The 17,039-nt window shown below is 38.6% G+C and overlaps 1 protein-coding gene across 1 annotated transcript; it reads right to left on the bottom strand.

The window, feature by feature from the left end:
• Positions 1-2,661: 2,661 nt before the first annotated feature.
• Positions 2,662-3,841, bottom strand: LOC127106421 (uncharacterized). Its single transcript, XM_051043715.1, has one exon. The coding sequence runs from the start codon at positions 3,591-3,593 to the stop codon at positions 2,841-2,843; it is 753 nt and encodes a 250-aa protein (XP_050899672.1). The 5' UTR covers positions 3,594-3,841; the 3' UTR covers positions 2,662-2,840.
• Positions 3,842-17,039: the final 13,198 nt, after the last annotated feature.

The raw sequence follows: 17,039 nt of genomic DNA, 5'->3' as shown, positions 1-17,039 counted from the left end.
TTTAGTTCAAAATTAACCCCTAACTGTGAAATGACCATTCTACCCCTAGGCTTAGAAATAATTCAATTTTGCATGCTCCCTTAATTTTAGGACATATTATCACTTGAGTAAATGAGCTTCATGTGGAGTTTGAGCTTCTGTTTTGGATTTTTTATCCTCTTTTGACCCTAGGCTTCGACCTAGCGGTTTGGACTTATCATTTGAATTGTGATTTCAGGTTCAAGAATACATCTCCATGAGTGATGATGCTCCTTCATTTGAGCTTAACCATTTGTTGTTGTTGGCTAACAATTGTGTGTTTTGTAGGCCTTAATGGGGGATTCACTTGTGTTCATGGATCGCTCATTGTTGTCTGATTGGATTTGTCTGTTTGTGTGATATTGACTGTTGATTGTTTGTTTGAATTGTGTACTGACTGGTTAGCTATTTACACAGGTACTTTAGTTGCTCAGTTCCTTGTGAACTTTTGCTTTGCTTTGCTTAAGCAACTTGCATAGAGGTATAACTTTCTAACTTCATGTAGTCTGGAGACCCGGCCCGTTATTTGGCCGGGCAAACTGTCTGAAGTCCTCCTTAAGAGGCAATGCTTGTGTATGTTTATATTTGTCCCAAGCAGGAAAAGTCCTCATTTGAGGCAATTGGTGGAAGGTAGGGATAAGCAATCTATCCCCCACTATTCAGTGAGTCTTCTCCTTGCTCCCATTACATGGTTGTAGCATTGAGATCCAAGCCCAAGATCTTGTACATTGTACAGTCGAGTCTATGTCCTGAGCGTAGAAGGGTCCCCCCATTCTGGACCCACGTTCCCTTGTCTGATGCTCTCTCTGACTTGAGATAGAAGCAATGAGGCACACCCCTCATCACCTTTCATCTGGCTTCACCTTAGCCCCTCAATGGCAAGGTTAAGAGCCAACCTGACCCCGATACAGAGGCTTGTTTGTTGAGGTTGATATGACCCCTCGACTAAAGCCTAACCCTGATGTTTGAGCCCCTTGTTGGTGTGTTTATTTCATGCTGTATATGTTTGTGTGGCGTGATTGTATCCCCTAGGTTTGCTAGACTCCGCGTAGTCTCGTTTGCATGTCAATTAAGGTAGCACGGTTCCTTCGTATAGGACTTCCTTTCTTGCTTGAGCGTTCCTAAAACACAAACGAACATTATCCCCTCTTAAGGATACGTTAACTCCTTCTACTACAGGTGAGTAAGCCTCCAAAGGTCGAGCATCCGGTAGATTGCGTAGTGACGTCGTCCACTTAAAAAACACAAACCAACAGGAATAGTTTAGCCGAACTACGGCAACTCTGATTCTCATGTTCAGATGAGATACGTAGGCACGAGATGCGATGTCTTGTCGAGTTTGACTAACAACTAACACTAATGCTTTTCTCTCGCCCCCGTTGCGATTGAGACCTTCCCCTTCTCTTGCCCTAGTTGCAATCGAGACCCTTCTTCTTGTTGCATGCTGTTGTGTGTTTTGGGTTCGGATGCTGACATAATTCCATCAATTGGTTGTCGGGCTCCCTGTTTGCCCTTTTGAGTGCGTTTTTGGTTCGGATGCTGATGTAAGCCCAGGGATTGGCGTTCAGGCTCCACGTTTGCCTTTGCCTGTGTTTGTTTGTGTGCGTGTTAGCCGAGCTACGAATGCTCTGATTCTCCTTCGTCCAAAGGAGATACGTATGCATAGGATGCGATATCCTAGCGAGCATGTGTCGTTTCCCCAGTCCGAACTACTTAGACTCTGATGTCTATGCTTGATAGACTAAGTAGGCCCAGGATGCGATATCCTGCCGAGTCAGTCTCAGTCTGTTTTCTTGTGTCTCTTTCAGCTAGTGTGTGTGAGTTTGAGCAGTGTTTAGCAACCAATTTTCCTTCCTATTGTGCGTGGATCCCGTCGAGTACGACGGATGCGTAGGGGTGCTAATACCTTCCCTTCGCATAACCGACTCCCGATCCCATCCTCTTTGGTCGCGAGACCACGTCTTTTCCAGGTTTACTCTGAGCGTTTCCTTTCCCTCTTTTGGGATAAATAACGCACGGTGGCGGCTCTGTTGTTCTTGTTTTCCCGCCGGTTTTTCGCGTAATGCGACATATGGTTATTAAGTAGAAATTTGTTATAGTAAGATCATCATCCCCTCTCTCTCTCTCTCTCTCTCTATATATATATATATATATATATATATGATGCAAAATGTAATCATCATTTTGATATCTCTATATTGTCTCTTTATTTTCTCTTCCCCTCATTTCTTGTAGAATAACAAAGCTTTTGCTCTATCAACGTCAATCATGTCCTTCTTAGTTTTCCATTTTATTAGAGAAGGGAAACAATGTGAAGATAAAATGGTAAATATTGGTTTCTCTAACACTAGTGGAATGATATGCTCATTAGGACAGACTTTATTCACAATAAATTTGAGTGCTTGTCTTATGGATTATGTTAATCCTCAAAGAATTTGGTTTTATGTTACTCAATCCTGTTTGTACTTTGATTTCTCTTTTACTTATATTAATATCTTTTGATTTAAAAAATACTAATGGAATGTTATAGATTTAAACTCGAGCAACTAAAAATAAAACGTAAGAGTTGCCGACTTAGGTGATTTAATAAGATCTATAAAGCAAGTAAATTTATTAAAATTAATTCTAAGTCTCTAAAATTAATTGTGAATAAGTTAGTTACACCAAAATGCATTAACTCCAAAGATTGAAGAAGGTACATAATTAAATAATCACAATCATTTACTTTCACTGTGACTTGACCCTACTTAGCTCACCCGGTCAACGGTGGCTGAATGGTGGCGCCACTACCACCATAACCATTCCCGGGCAATTACAGAATCCTATAGAAAAATAAAACATTCTAATGACACGAGTGGATTTTCCAGTGACTCATTTTTACAAGACCGTTTACTCTCCATGGCCGGTATCTCCGTTGGCCGGCGTCCTCTCTCCGGCAACGTAGTTCTAGCCCTTGCAACTGGAGATCGATTCGTTCTTCTTACAGATGGGCTCCGACTCACGAAGGATCTAGCATCACCAGTGTCAACACGTGTGACCGGTGACCGAGACTGTCGGCAAGAATTCTCGCCGGGATCACGCCGGCGACGTATTCCCTCTTTGACCATTTTCTGACCCAGTTGGTCTCTGCACGGAATCAACCTCACAGAACCAAATTTCCTCGAACCATGAACCATTCTATCTCTTCTGTCGTCAATATCACCGGGAAAGGAACAGTTTTTAAGCAACTTGATCGGAGATCCGTTGACCCTTTTGCCGGCTTTTTCTGAAGTACTAGCGGGAATGGTTTTTCTTAACCTGCAAATTTCTGAGGTATTATAGCCTTTGTTGATGAACAATGCCTGCTTCTCGTGAACCTTGGTGTCTTCTTCTTCTTCTTTTGTGAACTTGTGAAAGGCCTTAATGTTTCGATGTGGCTTTGGTGGTTCTGGTTTGGGGGTTTCTGTGAGTACTTCCTTCACTGTTTCTTCCTCTACTAGAAAGGTTGTTTCATTGTTTTGTGAAGGTTTGGGTGGTTGAATAATTGGTACAGAAGAAGAGGATGAGGCTTTATAACTGCTCACACAGCTACCCATTTAGATTTCTTTTACAGGAAAAGAAAAATAGGGAAGCAAGTTGAGATCAGGTTGAACGGTTTTGAGATTTCCTCAAGGAGTAGCTTTCATAATAGGACTTTCTATAATTAGAGGGACAAAGAGCTCATGTTAGCTTTTAATAGTGTCTGTTTTGGTAGGTGTGTGCAACTGCAAGGGAGTGCATTTATTCAGACATATCTACCAGAATTTGGTGGGAACCCATTATTTTTACATTCACTCATTTCACTATTATAAGTAAAAGTTTATTTTAGTTTTATTTCCTATAGTAGAAGAAATGAATGTAATTAGGGCTGAACAAAAATATTGAAACCGGCGAGTTTGGTTCAGATGAGTTGGTTTATCGATTCTCTGGTTCAATAAGACGTGGGTTTATAGGATTGAGTTGGCTGGTTTAGATTTGTATTTTTGGGTCTAACGAAATCCTAATCCGACTGGTTGAGTAAGGGCATAATAGAATTGGGTGGGCCTAACAAAATTCTTCAACACTAACTATCAGTAAATTTTACTTCATACTCCATCAATTATATCCATACTCCTATAATAGATTTTTTGGACCAAAATACCCTCATATAAATAGGGTATATTTTTGAAAAAATTGGATTTTACTTATTTTCGCTTCAAGACTTCCGAAACAGTCTTTTTACCATTATAAATCGAAACACTAAGAGTAAGTCTTCCGGTTCACAAACAATATATCAGAACACTTTCCAGAAGACTTCCGATTCGCTGCAGATTTAAGGCGTTGAATCGGAACTCTTTAATAAAGACTTCCAGTTTTGAAGAGTGGTTACCGGAACTCTTCGTAGAAGACTTCTGGTTTTCATTCAATTAACCGGAACTCTTCGTAAAAGACTTCTGATTTTCATTCAATTAACCAGAAGTCTTTTGAAAAGTGTTTCGGAAGTGAAACTGAATTTTCATCACACCGGAACTCTTTTTAGAAGTGTTCTGGTGCGTGTTCTTTTTTATAATTTTTTTTATAGTGGTTCAAAGACGAGGTGTCGACGGTATGATTCCAGACCATAGTTTAGGACGGCACGCATCTACATCTGCAGCAGAGCTAGCTGACTATCCAGGAGGATCGTACGATACATCTCTTTTGGTAAAGTACGAGCATCATGTTGCTCGCCATTTATGGTTTTGTGAGGTAAATAAACGACGTATATTTGAAATTGAATAATATTTGAATATTTTATATTGTGTTTTATAATATGTGTTTTAATTGTTTTCATGAAAGAGGTCCGAAGGAAGAGTTAAAGGTTGTTGAACACGGACTTAAGCTGACATCGAGGGTTCCACTAGCTCTTCCGCAACAGATGGAGAGTTGGGTTTCTAGGTTTGAGTTATCTTCACTTCAGAGAACTAGTTTGAACAAGATAGACATAAATCTAGTATCCGCATTTGTGGAGAGATGGCATCTAGAGACATCTTCATTTCACATGTCGTTTGGTGAGATGAGCATTACTCTGGATGATGTCTCTTGTCTGCTTCACTTGCCCATCAGGGGTGTGTTTTGGAGTCCTTAAGATGTCACTGAAGAGGTTGTTGTTGACTATTTAGGAGTGTCACATAGTGAGACACGGACACATGTTCGTAGCTACAGGGGTTCTTGTTATAAATTGGAGTGGTTATATGATTTATTCGTACAACATATAGTTACTTCTAGCTGGGCATATGCGACTAGAGCATATTTGTTGATGTTGGTGGGTTCCATAATTTTTATCGAGAAGACCTTTACACTTGTCGATGCACGATATCTCTTACTGTTTACGAACTTAGATAGATGTTCGGGATACAGTTGGAGAGCAGCTGCATTGGTTACCCTATAAAGATACTTTGGAGATGCGTCAATGTTCAGTTGCAAGCAGCTTGGTGGATATCCTACTCTCCTATAGGTATATAATTTAATTTTGTTTATTATGTGTTGGATTCATTTTATAAAGTATGTTAATTTAATTTATTTTGTTTATTATGTTTCTATATTGTAACAGTGTTGGATTCACGAGTACTTTCCAACTGTTGGAAAAAGAGGAGAGAATTGGAAATCAACTGATAATTGTGGTCTTCCTCGAGCAATGAGATGGTCCTATAGGCAATGAGTTCTGAAGGTGGATTACTTGCGACCTATCTTGGACGAGCTGGCACATGCCGACGTCATATGGCGTCCATTTGAGGATCATAGAGGATGGCGCCAGTTTGATGAGTTATATATGTACATGGGGTGTTTGAAGTGGGGTGACACAGTTGTTCCATACTTGTCTGACAGATGTATACGTTAGTTCGGGTACAAGCAGTATGTTCCATCCCCACCTCCTGATTGTATGATGGCTAATGATATTGATGTTGATTCGATTGGTTACCATCAGAGCATTCTTGTTGTGATTCGTCCAACAACATTAGCTACCATTCCATCTGATATAGAAGATGGATACCTGGAGTGGTATTATTGTGTTTCGCATCCTCGTTTGGTCCCGCCCCATCGTGATGAACCAAGACATGTGTCATTTCCTGTTTATGAAGTAGGACCATCTGATCCTAATTGGGCTCGTGTTTCTACATTGATTCGTCATAATCTGAGACAAGTTAATGCCGAAGAGGAAGACCTGTAGTTTGCTGATTTATTTGAAGCTTTGCATATTTCTCATTCACATTGATTTATGTATTAACTTTTAGAACTAAATATATTAAAACATACATAATATAACATTCATGTTTTTATTACATATTCATACTAATATAGGCGTAAGTAATTGCCAATGTTGTAGACGTCCTGCAAATCCTAACATCCAAGACGTTGCTGCTGGACAACAAAACTTCTTCCAATCTAATGGGATCGGTGGCAACGGAAACCCCTCTTTCATGTTTATCTGATAACAATAATTAAAACATATATTTAATAAAGTGAAATAAGTAAAATAATTAAAACAGTAAGTCATATAAAATAAAATACATACCTGAACCCAATGATTTTGGTTAACAAAACCAATGTAATAAATGGAGACATTTGGTGAATGTGAACCTGTCATGGGAAAGAAAGTCATACACAGATTTCCTAAACAGACAAGTACAACATTCTAGCGATTTGCTATCAAGTAACCCATATCTGATAGAGTCAACCATTTTTGTGGTGGTTGTGAACCAAAGAATTCTATCATCAAAGATTCTCTCACTTCTGCCAACCGATTACAAAATAACTTGTCATACAAAGTTGATCTTTTCTTGTCTATTATTTCCAACTCCAAGTCTCGGCGAACCATTGACCAACCATGCTCACCATATCCATGCAATGATGCAATGACTCTAAATCCACAATTACCATCTGATACAACATTAACTACATCTTCAATGTATGACCTAATATAATTAGGAAATTGAAGAGTGAGATGTTTCTTTGATTATGGTTGCTTCTTTGATAATTTTAACTTCTTCGAAGTCTATGATGGTTGAGATTGTCTTTGTGAAGATTGAGATACCCTATCAACATACCATCTGATTGAACATACTCATGATACAAAGGGTCCCAACATTTGACCATGTCACCTATACTGTTTTCCAACATCTGCTTTAACTTCCAATGAGCAGATTCAACCCTAAAAATAACATATTGAAAATATTAAAAATATCACATATAAAAAAATACATAGTAAAAAATATAACACATACCGATTAGTCGTCGTGTTACCCAAATGTAGCACTCGATTAATCCATGCTCCAACAAATCTCTGTCTATGTGGAGTCAACCATGTGTCTTTCACATAATTAATAAATCCACTATAATCAACACATGCATGCTCAAGTTGATGCAACTGTTGACCATACTGTAGCGGGGTATTCGTTACTTTTAGATTTATTGACTAAATCAAAAGTAAATCATACAATTCGAGTCGCCACCGCACTTCTATTTATCCAAAGGAAATGTTAGAAAGCAAACAAAAATCGAGAAGTTTTATCAAATTAAAAACTAATAAAAAAGTCAGAGATCTGGGTAAGGGGGTTGGTTATGCAATGGGAAGGTTTTAAGCACCCAAAACATCCTTAGTACTCTAAGGGAGCCCTTTTTACAAATGTTGTAAGGTAGGTTGGTATTTGTGAAAATTATTTGTGCAAACATGATTGGGGAGATGAGAAAAGAATATACAAGTTATTTACAATTTTGTGTTTGAATGGATAAACCCATTGCCTACGTACCATCTTAAAAAGGTAGGATCAAAACCTCGTAGTTCGGGGTAAAAATCTCAAAAAAAATTGGTGAATTGATTGGTCAAAAGCCTTAAGGTCTTTTGTTATCAAAGGGAGAAAACTCAACCTAAAACCACAAATCCACCATGTGAGGAGAGCTTCAACATGCTAGTAAGGGGTTAACCCTATAATAAGCATGGAAGGCTTATAGTCCATCACTAAGGATATAGGTGAGCATTATATCAACCTCTAGGATAACTCAAACCTAATAGCTAATGTTTATGAAAAGCTTTGGCAAAAGTGGTCATTGGAACCACAAAAACAATTGAGTGAGTTGTATTTACAAATGAAAAGTATTCACAAAATATGGTCAAAGTTGACTTAGGATTCAATTCAAAATAAGTATTATGAAAAGAGTTTGAAAAAATCAAAAGCATAGTGCTTAGGTTTCTAATTTTGAAAACAATGTTAATGTTTGCACAAAAGTTTGGCTTGGGTTAGAGTGGAGAGAAGAAGAGAATGGCTAGGTCCTAAACATGCAAAGATGAAGGAAGAGAAATAAAACCACATTGGAGTTCCATTCTTGAGATCATAAGGATGATCCAAGTCGTTCCCTTTCCTTTGGAATTAGCAAGCAATAAGCAAATAACTCAAGCAATCAAGCAAACAATCAAGCTCCTAGGAATCTTCCAATGGCTTTTGTATCTCTTATCTTGGATGTCCATGACAATGGTTCTTCTACTTGGCTCAAGTTAGGATCCCTAGCACACAAGAACATACAAATCAAAAAGTTCCACAATGCAATAGAAAGAATGGACAAGAGTGAGTTTAGAATTAAGTCCTTTAAAAGTCTTCTTCAAAATTAAGCATTCTAAAGGCATGAGGCATAGTTGCTCTTTGACATTTTATAGTATTCTAAAGGCATGAGGCCTAGTTGCTCTTCAAACACCATTAGCATAGGTAAGGTCCTAAAATCTAAGTCTTTTCTCCATTTGCATAGGGTTCACACAAACAAACAAAACAAGCACAATAGTATATACACAATAATATGCTCAAGTGAGAAAAAGGCAAATTGCATTAACATAAACATGAGCTCAAGTGAGCAAAGGGCAAAAGAAAATGAATTAATGTGCAAGAAATTAAATTGCATAAAAGTAAATTGCAAGAATTAAATGCTTGATTTAAAAGTTAGTCATTAGTAGTTAGTGTTAATGTGGCATAAGACAATTTAGCACTATGTTAAGCAATCGTAAGTGGACTAATATAGTAGTCACACCTATCTGAGACCGGTCAATAAAACTATAGGCAACAAACACAAGTTAGAGACCATGACTAGTAAGCCAAGCTCCTACAACTTGCCATGCCAAAAGAAAAGAAGAATGATGTTGTATGGATTTAGGTTTTTTGCTTGACCAAGAAGCAACCTATCTCTAATGCAAAGCCATTCACTTAATCTTTGATCAATATGAATTATATTTAAATCAAAGAAGGTTAAGCCCCTCATATGTCAAGGCTAACCACCAATCATTAACTCATTGATCAAAAAGAAAGAAGAAGAAGAAGAAGAAGAAGAAGAAATGGAAATGTACATAATTGAAAGTCAAATGACATAAACAAAATACATTGATCAAATGTAAATGGAATCAACATCAATCAATGGTAAAAAGAAGCAAGATGAAGCTTAGGAGTCAAGAAACAAATAACATATTGTTGGGATTTTTGAGAATTAAAATAATACTTGAATTAAAATAAACAAATAAGAGGTAAAACTTCAAATCCATTTCAAATCAACTTGTAAAAGTCCAAATGGATCATCCTAAATTCAACAAGGTCAAACAAGGTTTGACAAAAAATTTCACCATTTTTGGAAACCAGAATTAAAAAGGGAAATAATGCAATTGGTCCCATATTTTTTGGATTTAAAATGAAAGAGTTATGAATTTTTGAAATAAAATGAAATAATCAGAAATTGCAAAAATCCTGGCGTGTTGGATCATATTCATTAAATGATGTGGCACATCAGATGGATGAGAGATGCGCGCGCATGGTGTGTATCTGGTCAAAGCGAAACATAATGCATTTAATAAAGTCATAACATACAAAGGCTCTGATTAAATCTGGGAATGAGATCAAATGGTCCAGATGCATCCACGCGTGGGGGACGGTGATGTACACCACCGTCTTCTCCGGCGAGCAAGCCAGCTCCGGCTAGAGTTGCAGGTTTTGAAAGCTTCATAAAAATACACGATCCTCATATCATTGGAAAGCTGGGGTGATGCACATCACCCCTGTGCCATTGGTTTCTACTCTAGACTCTCATAGAAGGAGAAATCTGAGATAGAAATTCATGGTGTTCAAAATGAACTTGATCAATTCATGAAATTAAATGCATAGCTCAATTGCCTCTCACATGAGGACTTCAGAGGAACCAACAAACACAAGAAATGAGTAAGATCCAGGGAGTTTCGAATCAAAAAAGTTTGAACAACAACCTTTGAAGTGAAGCTCTACAAGGCACGATCTCCTCCAATTCTTTGTTGCAGTGTGTTCTTGAGATGGCAAAGTAGTTAGGCTTAGGAATTGAAGCTCAATGATCAACCAAGGAAGTTGAAAATTGAACTGAAAAATTGAAGAAGAAAACTCAAAATTCCTTTTAATGGAGGTTATGATTTCAATTCTGCAGAATATTAGGCGCCTTGAGGTTGTGATTGAATGAAGAATGACACTTCTATTTATAGCCAAGCATGCTGCATTACATGAAGAAACCGTGTGCATGTGAAATGAGGGCCTCCATGCATGGGCCTGTACAGGCGCATGTGAGGCCCAAGTGCAATTGGAAATGCAAGCTAAACATCAGCAAAATGAATTTGGACGTGCAAATTTGATTGGATTAGCTTGTGCATGGAGATTCAACATGTTATGCATAAATGAACATGAATCTTCATCTCTTCGAAAATGTACTTTGCCAAATTGGAACATGGTCATGTGGGTAATGGTTGGAAAGGTATTGACATGAGAAACAAATATTATGTTTAACAAAAATAAATTTGGAGTTGGGAAATTTATGAAAACTGATCATGAAGTTCAAGGTGCAAAACATGTGTATGTGAATTTTGCCAAAATAGACCAACTTCAAGCCCTTCTGTTTCAATGATGCAAGCCTAAAATGACAAAACCTCCAACATAAAAGTTGTAGATATTTTCAAGAAAATAAATTTGGAATTAAATGTTTCATCATTTGGATTTTTGATGAGAAAGTTATGGGCACTTGAAGTTGGACTTTTTCACATTTCAATGGCTTTGGTCCAAAGTGACCTATAATGTTTTGTATTATCACATGTGTTTCTTTTAGGATTATGAAATTTTGTCAAACATAACAATTTAATTAGACATCTTAAAATTTCCAATGCATTTTATCCCACCTCAAAATCATAAAAAATGAAGGAGTTAGGTCCTTGGGAAGTTGACCTAAAATTAGGGTTTCAGTCAAAATAACCTATAATCGTTTGAAATGGATGATGACCTTCCAAGCTTAAAATAAATTTTTGATGAACATGAAAGTTGTTCATATTGTTCTTAAGAACATTGTTTCTCTTGGGGTCATCTTCATTTGACAAACACATAAAAATTTAGGTCTCAATGGATTTCAAAATAGTCAAATGAATTGACTGATCAACTTCTCAAGTCCAAACTTCAAATCTTGATGAATTGATGATTGAAGACACTTACATAAGCTCAAATATGCATGAAATGATGAATTAAAGAACTTCCCTTGATTGTATTTGATCATGGGTTGAGATTGCTTCATGAGCAAGGCACAATCAATGCACAGTTGAATTAGGGTTTCCTTGGGAAACAATCCTCAAGCCCTTTGGTTTATCTTGATCAAATTGACAAATTGAGATACTTGGGAGGCACATATGATGATTGAGAGTTTTGTGAACCATTGCCATGCTTGCTTTCAACTTCATCTGGCCACATCAATGAGCATAGGGGTCTCCTAGGAGTCTTGGATCACATGATTGCTCAAGCTACAAAACAAACAACTTAGTGACATATTTTTGTGCTTTTGGTTAGTAAACAAAATAAGAAAAGCAATAATGTACAATTCAAGCATGCTTGGTGGTCTCAAACCAACTCACGCAAGTCCCAAACCAAAGGTTAAGAAGCCAATATGCTATGATCCTTGAGGCAAATGCAATGTGCAATGATATGATGCCATGAGGGATCTTAGGGTCAAAACTAGGGTCTTACAGATGCCCCTATTTAAGGTCATTCTAGCCGGAGATATGAAGGTTAAAATCTTCGTCTCGACGAGGTAGAATGGGCTTAAATAATAACAAAAAGACGAATTTTGGTCCCTAAGAGACCTCATGATGCAAATGTATGTATGCAAAAGGTAATATTCTGCGGGGATATATGCCCACAAAGGAAAAAGAAATTAGGAGAAACTGAAAATCCATAAGAGTAATACACTCAGAAACGGGACAGAGACTCTAGGGACTTTACCGGGGAATAAAAAAGGAAAATGCGTGAGCAGGTCACGACTTAAAACTTGCTGAGAGACACGAAGAAATTCCATGAAAATAAATCAATGGGAAGACTCGAGCTGACGCAAAGATGCATGTATTGGGGAATATGCCAATACAGCAAAACTATCCATAAAGGATACTTCGGATAAAAATCCGGACTCGAATGGGGGAAAACCCACCAAGGGACCCGGGATGGGGAACGTCCACAAAGGACTCAGCCGAGGAAGAGACAAAATGAGGTATTACCGGTTACTGGGTAATAAGCTCGAAGAGACATGTGGTCAAAACACTGATATAAGGGTGAGAGAATAACACGCTCAGGGATAGTGATATCTAAGACTGATATAAGAGTGAGAGATATCAATCATCCAAAACATCTGAGGAAAACCTAAAAAGGTATATTTCGACTCAGGAAAATCTGACTCCACAGGGGACAAAAGTCATAATAGGGAGCAGAAGGAAGGAACACCAGGGATACCGGTTACTAGGTATATAATAGGTGACTAACCAAGCGTGAATTGGGGAATATTTCCAAGACACTCATCATCCAAAAAGAGGTCTGAAGAATCAGACTCGATTATAGGATGAACATTCGATTCCATAAGGAAATACGAATCTTACTCGACTGGGGAAGAAAAAGACTTTGACTGAAGAGCGCATGAGATATATTATCTATTACCGTCAGAACGTAGATAACATACTCGCATGGAAGATTATCCACAACCGGTTACTGGGTTAATAAAGGATAAATCGACCGAAAAGAAAGGACATCGGGATACTGGTTACTGGGTATAAAGTGATGACCAATCAAAAGGAGAGAAATAATCATTACCAAACAAGGGTAAATGAAAGATGACTCGCTGGAGATAAATTGCTTGATCAAAGCAATTATCCAAGAGATATATCACTGGTTACTGGGAGATATACTCAAAATGAAGGAATATCAGTATCGAATATTGGATAAAGATAACTAACGAATAGGGGATTACATCTACCGGTTAATGGGTAGAAAACCACAGAAGAGAATATTTGTCATTGGTTAGGACAAACAAAATCAGGGATTAACTCTGCAAGGGGATAAAACTAGGGTTTACAACTACCGGTTACGGGGTAGAAAACCACAGAAATAGGACTTACAACTATCGGTTACTGGGTAGAAGGCCACAAACTCCGCCGGGGAAAAGATGGACAATTACTGATTACTGAGCAATCATTCATCTAAACTACGGGGAAGTGCAGGGGAAATAACAAGAGGAGTCAATCTAGGAACAAACTAGAGAGACACAATGAAACAAGACTCAACCCTATGAGGATATAACTCAGGGGAGTAATTCTATCCCAATACATGTTTCGGGAGGAAACTGAAACAAAAATTATCCACGAGGACATAACTCAGTGGGGAATATGGAAGAAAGGATAAACACTTTCTGCCTATGGGGCTGACTCTATATGGAGAGATCAGACACAACCAATCGCTTGGGGAAATATTTCACCACATAGCAGGAGATAACAAACAAGGATATATGGCAAAGAATGCAACATGAATATCTGAATGTTATAATTATGCATGTATATGCGTGGTTTATGTATGATTAATGCTGACAACCAGACAAATCTAACACAAACGGGTCTAAGAATCAATGGATAAACATCCGGTACTACGCCTCAAAAGATAAATCCAGGCCCACTGGAGAACATCCAATCTGATGGGGGTAACAAATACCAGAAAACACCGATCTCCGCAGGGGATAAAGGTCAATGCTGAGGATCTGACAGAGTCGTTGCCGGGAACAAAGACTACTGCTAGGGGAACAAGCAGAATCACCGGGGGTCAGAGACCACTGTCGGGAATAAGCAAGGGATCATAATCAACAAAGATAGGGATCTTCCAACAGTACGCAGAGCCAAGGATAAGATCAGTCAGAGAAGAAATCTACTGGGGATCTTATCAGGGGGAGATGTAGACTTTTATGGGGAACAACCACCAAACAGAAGCACATCAAACAACATTCACTTCTTATCACGGAAGGAAAATATCTCTGCTAAGGAGAAGGAGAACCAGTCACTCCACTGGGGAAGGAATCAACACATCTTCCTCGAAGTTCCAATACTAAACTGAAATCAGGTAAAACCTTATCTAGGGAGGCTGCACACGGATAAAATCCGCCGTAGAAGCAACTCTACTGGGGAAATTATCAAGGAAAGATATGAAACTTTGTGGGGAATAACCACTAAACAAAAGTTCTAAAAACCAATCACAATTCCTCATAAAGCTGGAGAAATAATTTCTGCCGAGGAGAAGGGAAGCAACGCTCCGCTGGGGATAGAAAATAAACATTTTCATCACCCGCTCTTCTAAGAGGAAAATTATCGGAGAAGGAGGAAGCAACAACAGACAGGCTCTGATCAGGCAACTCCACCAGGGGATAAATGCTGATGACTAAACCGCTGGTGACCGTACTGGGGAGTTTAATGGGATCAACCCTACTAAGGATGATCAAGAGGCAAACCTGTTGGAGATCAATATAGGCGAATCCACAGGGGATATGCTACAAACCTACTGCTCATGAAGGGAGTTCCTGCTCACTCTGCGAGGGATTTCCAATTCGAACGAAGGAAAATCAACTTCCTCGAAGAAGATAGCATGCCAATTTATCAATTTATAAGGGATTTTAGGTCAATCCACACAAGGGATGACAACCATATACTTGATAACGCAAATGCTAGATCCAGCCTCGCTGGGGAGCTAGAAGATTAAGACCAAACTCCAAACTCTCTAGGGAATCTGGATGGTGTATCACTTTCTCCGTGCTCACTGAGGAGACAACCCTGAAAGATGATGAAGAGGATAACAGATATGCTAGGAATATGAGCAAATGCCTTACCCTTTTGGAAATCATACTATCCTTGGGAGAGCACTGAAGATGTCCCAATTATCCTTTGAGTCATTGTGAATGTTCACTTTGTTTAAAAAACAGTTTTTTATAAACACTTTATTTGTTTAAAACAATGATATTCGTCAGTTTAAACATGCAAACATTTGTTGAACAAAAACAAATAAGAGTGCAAAGAATTGGATAAAGGCTCAAATTTATTTGATGGAATGGTAGTTTGCAAATGGCAAGACTCCATGGATCTTTACAAATTTGAAATTGGTGATATATATTGAAAAAAGGCTACATTGAACATAATGACCATTTCTCCACCAACTCTGAATCCAATGTATTTGAAGCTTCAGTTGACGATGACTGAGCGAAATTCTCTGACAGAAGACAGTTTGTAGAACAAAGTCTTGTCAGGATGCAGTTACTTGCCAAATCCCTAATTTTTGCCTAGATTGCCCCAGGGTGAGGTACTCAATCTAACGGGATATATATTTATTTTTTATGTCTCTAACTTTTTCCTGGATCGCCCTTTCGGGTTTTCAATCCACTGAGACGCTCATTTTTGCCTAAGTCGCCCTTTCGGGTTTTCAACTTAGCGAGCTATTCTGTTTTTATTTTAGGCGAAGTATTTCTTGACTGCATCTGAATTCACAGGATGAGTGAAACCCTCCCCATTCATAGTTGTAAGTATCAAAGCATCGCCTGAAAAGGCTCTCTTCACAACATATGGACCTTCATAGTTTGGAGTCCACTTGCCCCTGGAATAGGGCGCGAAAGACAAGACTTTCTTGAGCACAAGTTCACCTTCTCGGAACACACGAGGCTTGACCTTCTTTCAAAGTCTTTCTTCATCCTTTGCTGACATAACCGACCATGGCACATGGCAGTCAATCTCTTCTCTTCAATTAAATTTAGCTGGTCATAACGACTCTAAACCCATTCATCCTCAGTCAACTTGGCTTCCATCAAGACTCTCATTGATGGGATCTCAACCTCCACGGGGAGCACATCCTCCATGCCATATACAAGGGAGAAAGGGGTTGCCCCTATTGAAGTGCGGACAAATGTACGATAGCCATGTAAAGCAAATGACAGCATCTCATGCCAATCTTTGTATGTAACAACCATCTTCTGGATAATCTTCTTGATGTTTTTGTTAGCAGCTTCAACAGCCTCATTCATCTTGGGTCTATAAGGAGAAGAATTATGATGTGCAATCTTGAACTCGCTACACAACTCTTTCATCATCTTATTGTTCAAGTTAGATCCATTATCAGTAATGATCTTATCTGGCACACCATAACGGCATATGAGTTGATTCTTGATAAACTTCACAACCACCTGCCTGGTCACATTTGCATATGACGTCGCTTCAACCCACTTGGTGAAGTAATCAATTGCTACGAGAATAAATCTGTGACCGTTGGACGCCTTTGGCTCTATCATGCCAATCATGTCAATTCCCCACATAGAGAAAGGCCATGGTGATGAAATCACATTCAAAAGTGTCGGGGGAATATGAATCTTATCTGCATAAATCTGACACTTGTGGCATTTCTTCACATATTTGCAGCAGTCAGACTCCATTGTCAGCCAATAGTAGCCTGCTCTCAACATCTTCTTTGCCATGGCATGTCTATTGGAATGAGTACCAAACGAACCCTCATGGATTTCAGTCATTAATAGGTCTGCTTCGTGTCTATCCATGCATCTGAGCAAAACCATGTCGAAATTCCTCTTGTAAAGCACATCGCCATTGAGGTAGAAACTGCCAGATAGTCTCCTCAAAGTCTTTTTATCTTTAGCAGATGCCCCAGGCGGGTAAATCT

Source organism: Lathyrus oleraceus, chromosome 7 (assembly GCF_024323335.1).
Source record: "Lathyrus oleraceus cultivar Zhongwan6 chromosome 7, CAAS_Psat_ZW6_1.0, whole genome shotgun sequence".
NCBI lineage: Eukaryota > Viridiplantae > Streptophyta > Magnoliopsida > Fabales > Fabaceae > Lathyrus > Lathyrus oleraceus.
Note: the sequence above shows the minus strand (reverse complement) of the source record. Positions and strands in the feature narration are given on the sequence as shown.

Coding starts and splice junctions, on each gene's coding strand:
- LOC127106421 (XM_051043715.1), bottom strand. CDS start 3,593: ATGGGTAGCTGTGTGAGCAGTTATAAAGCCTCATCCTCTTCTTCTGTA.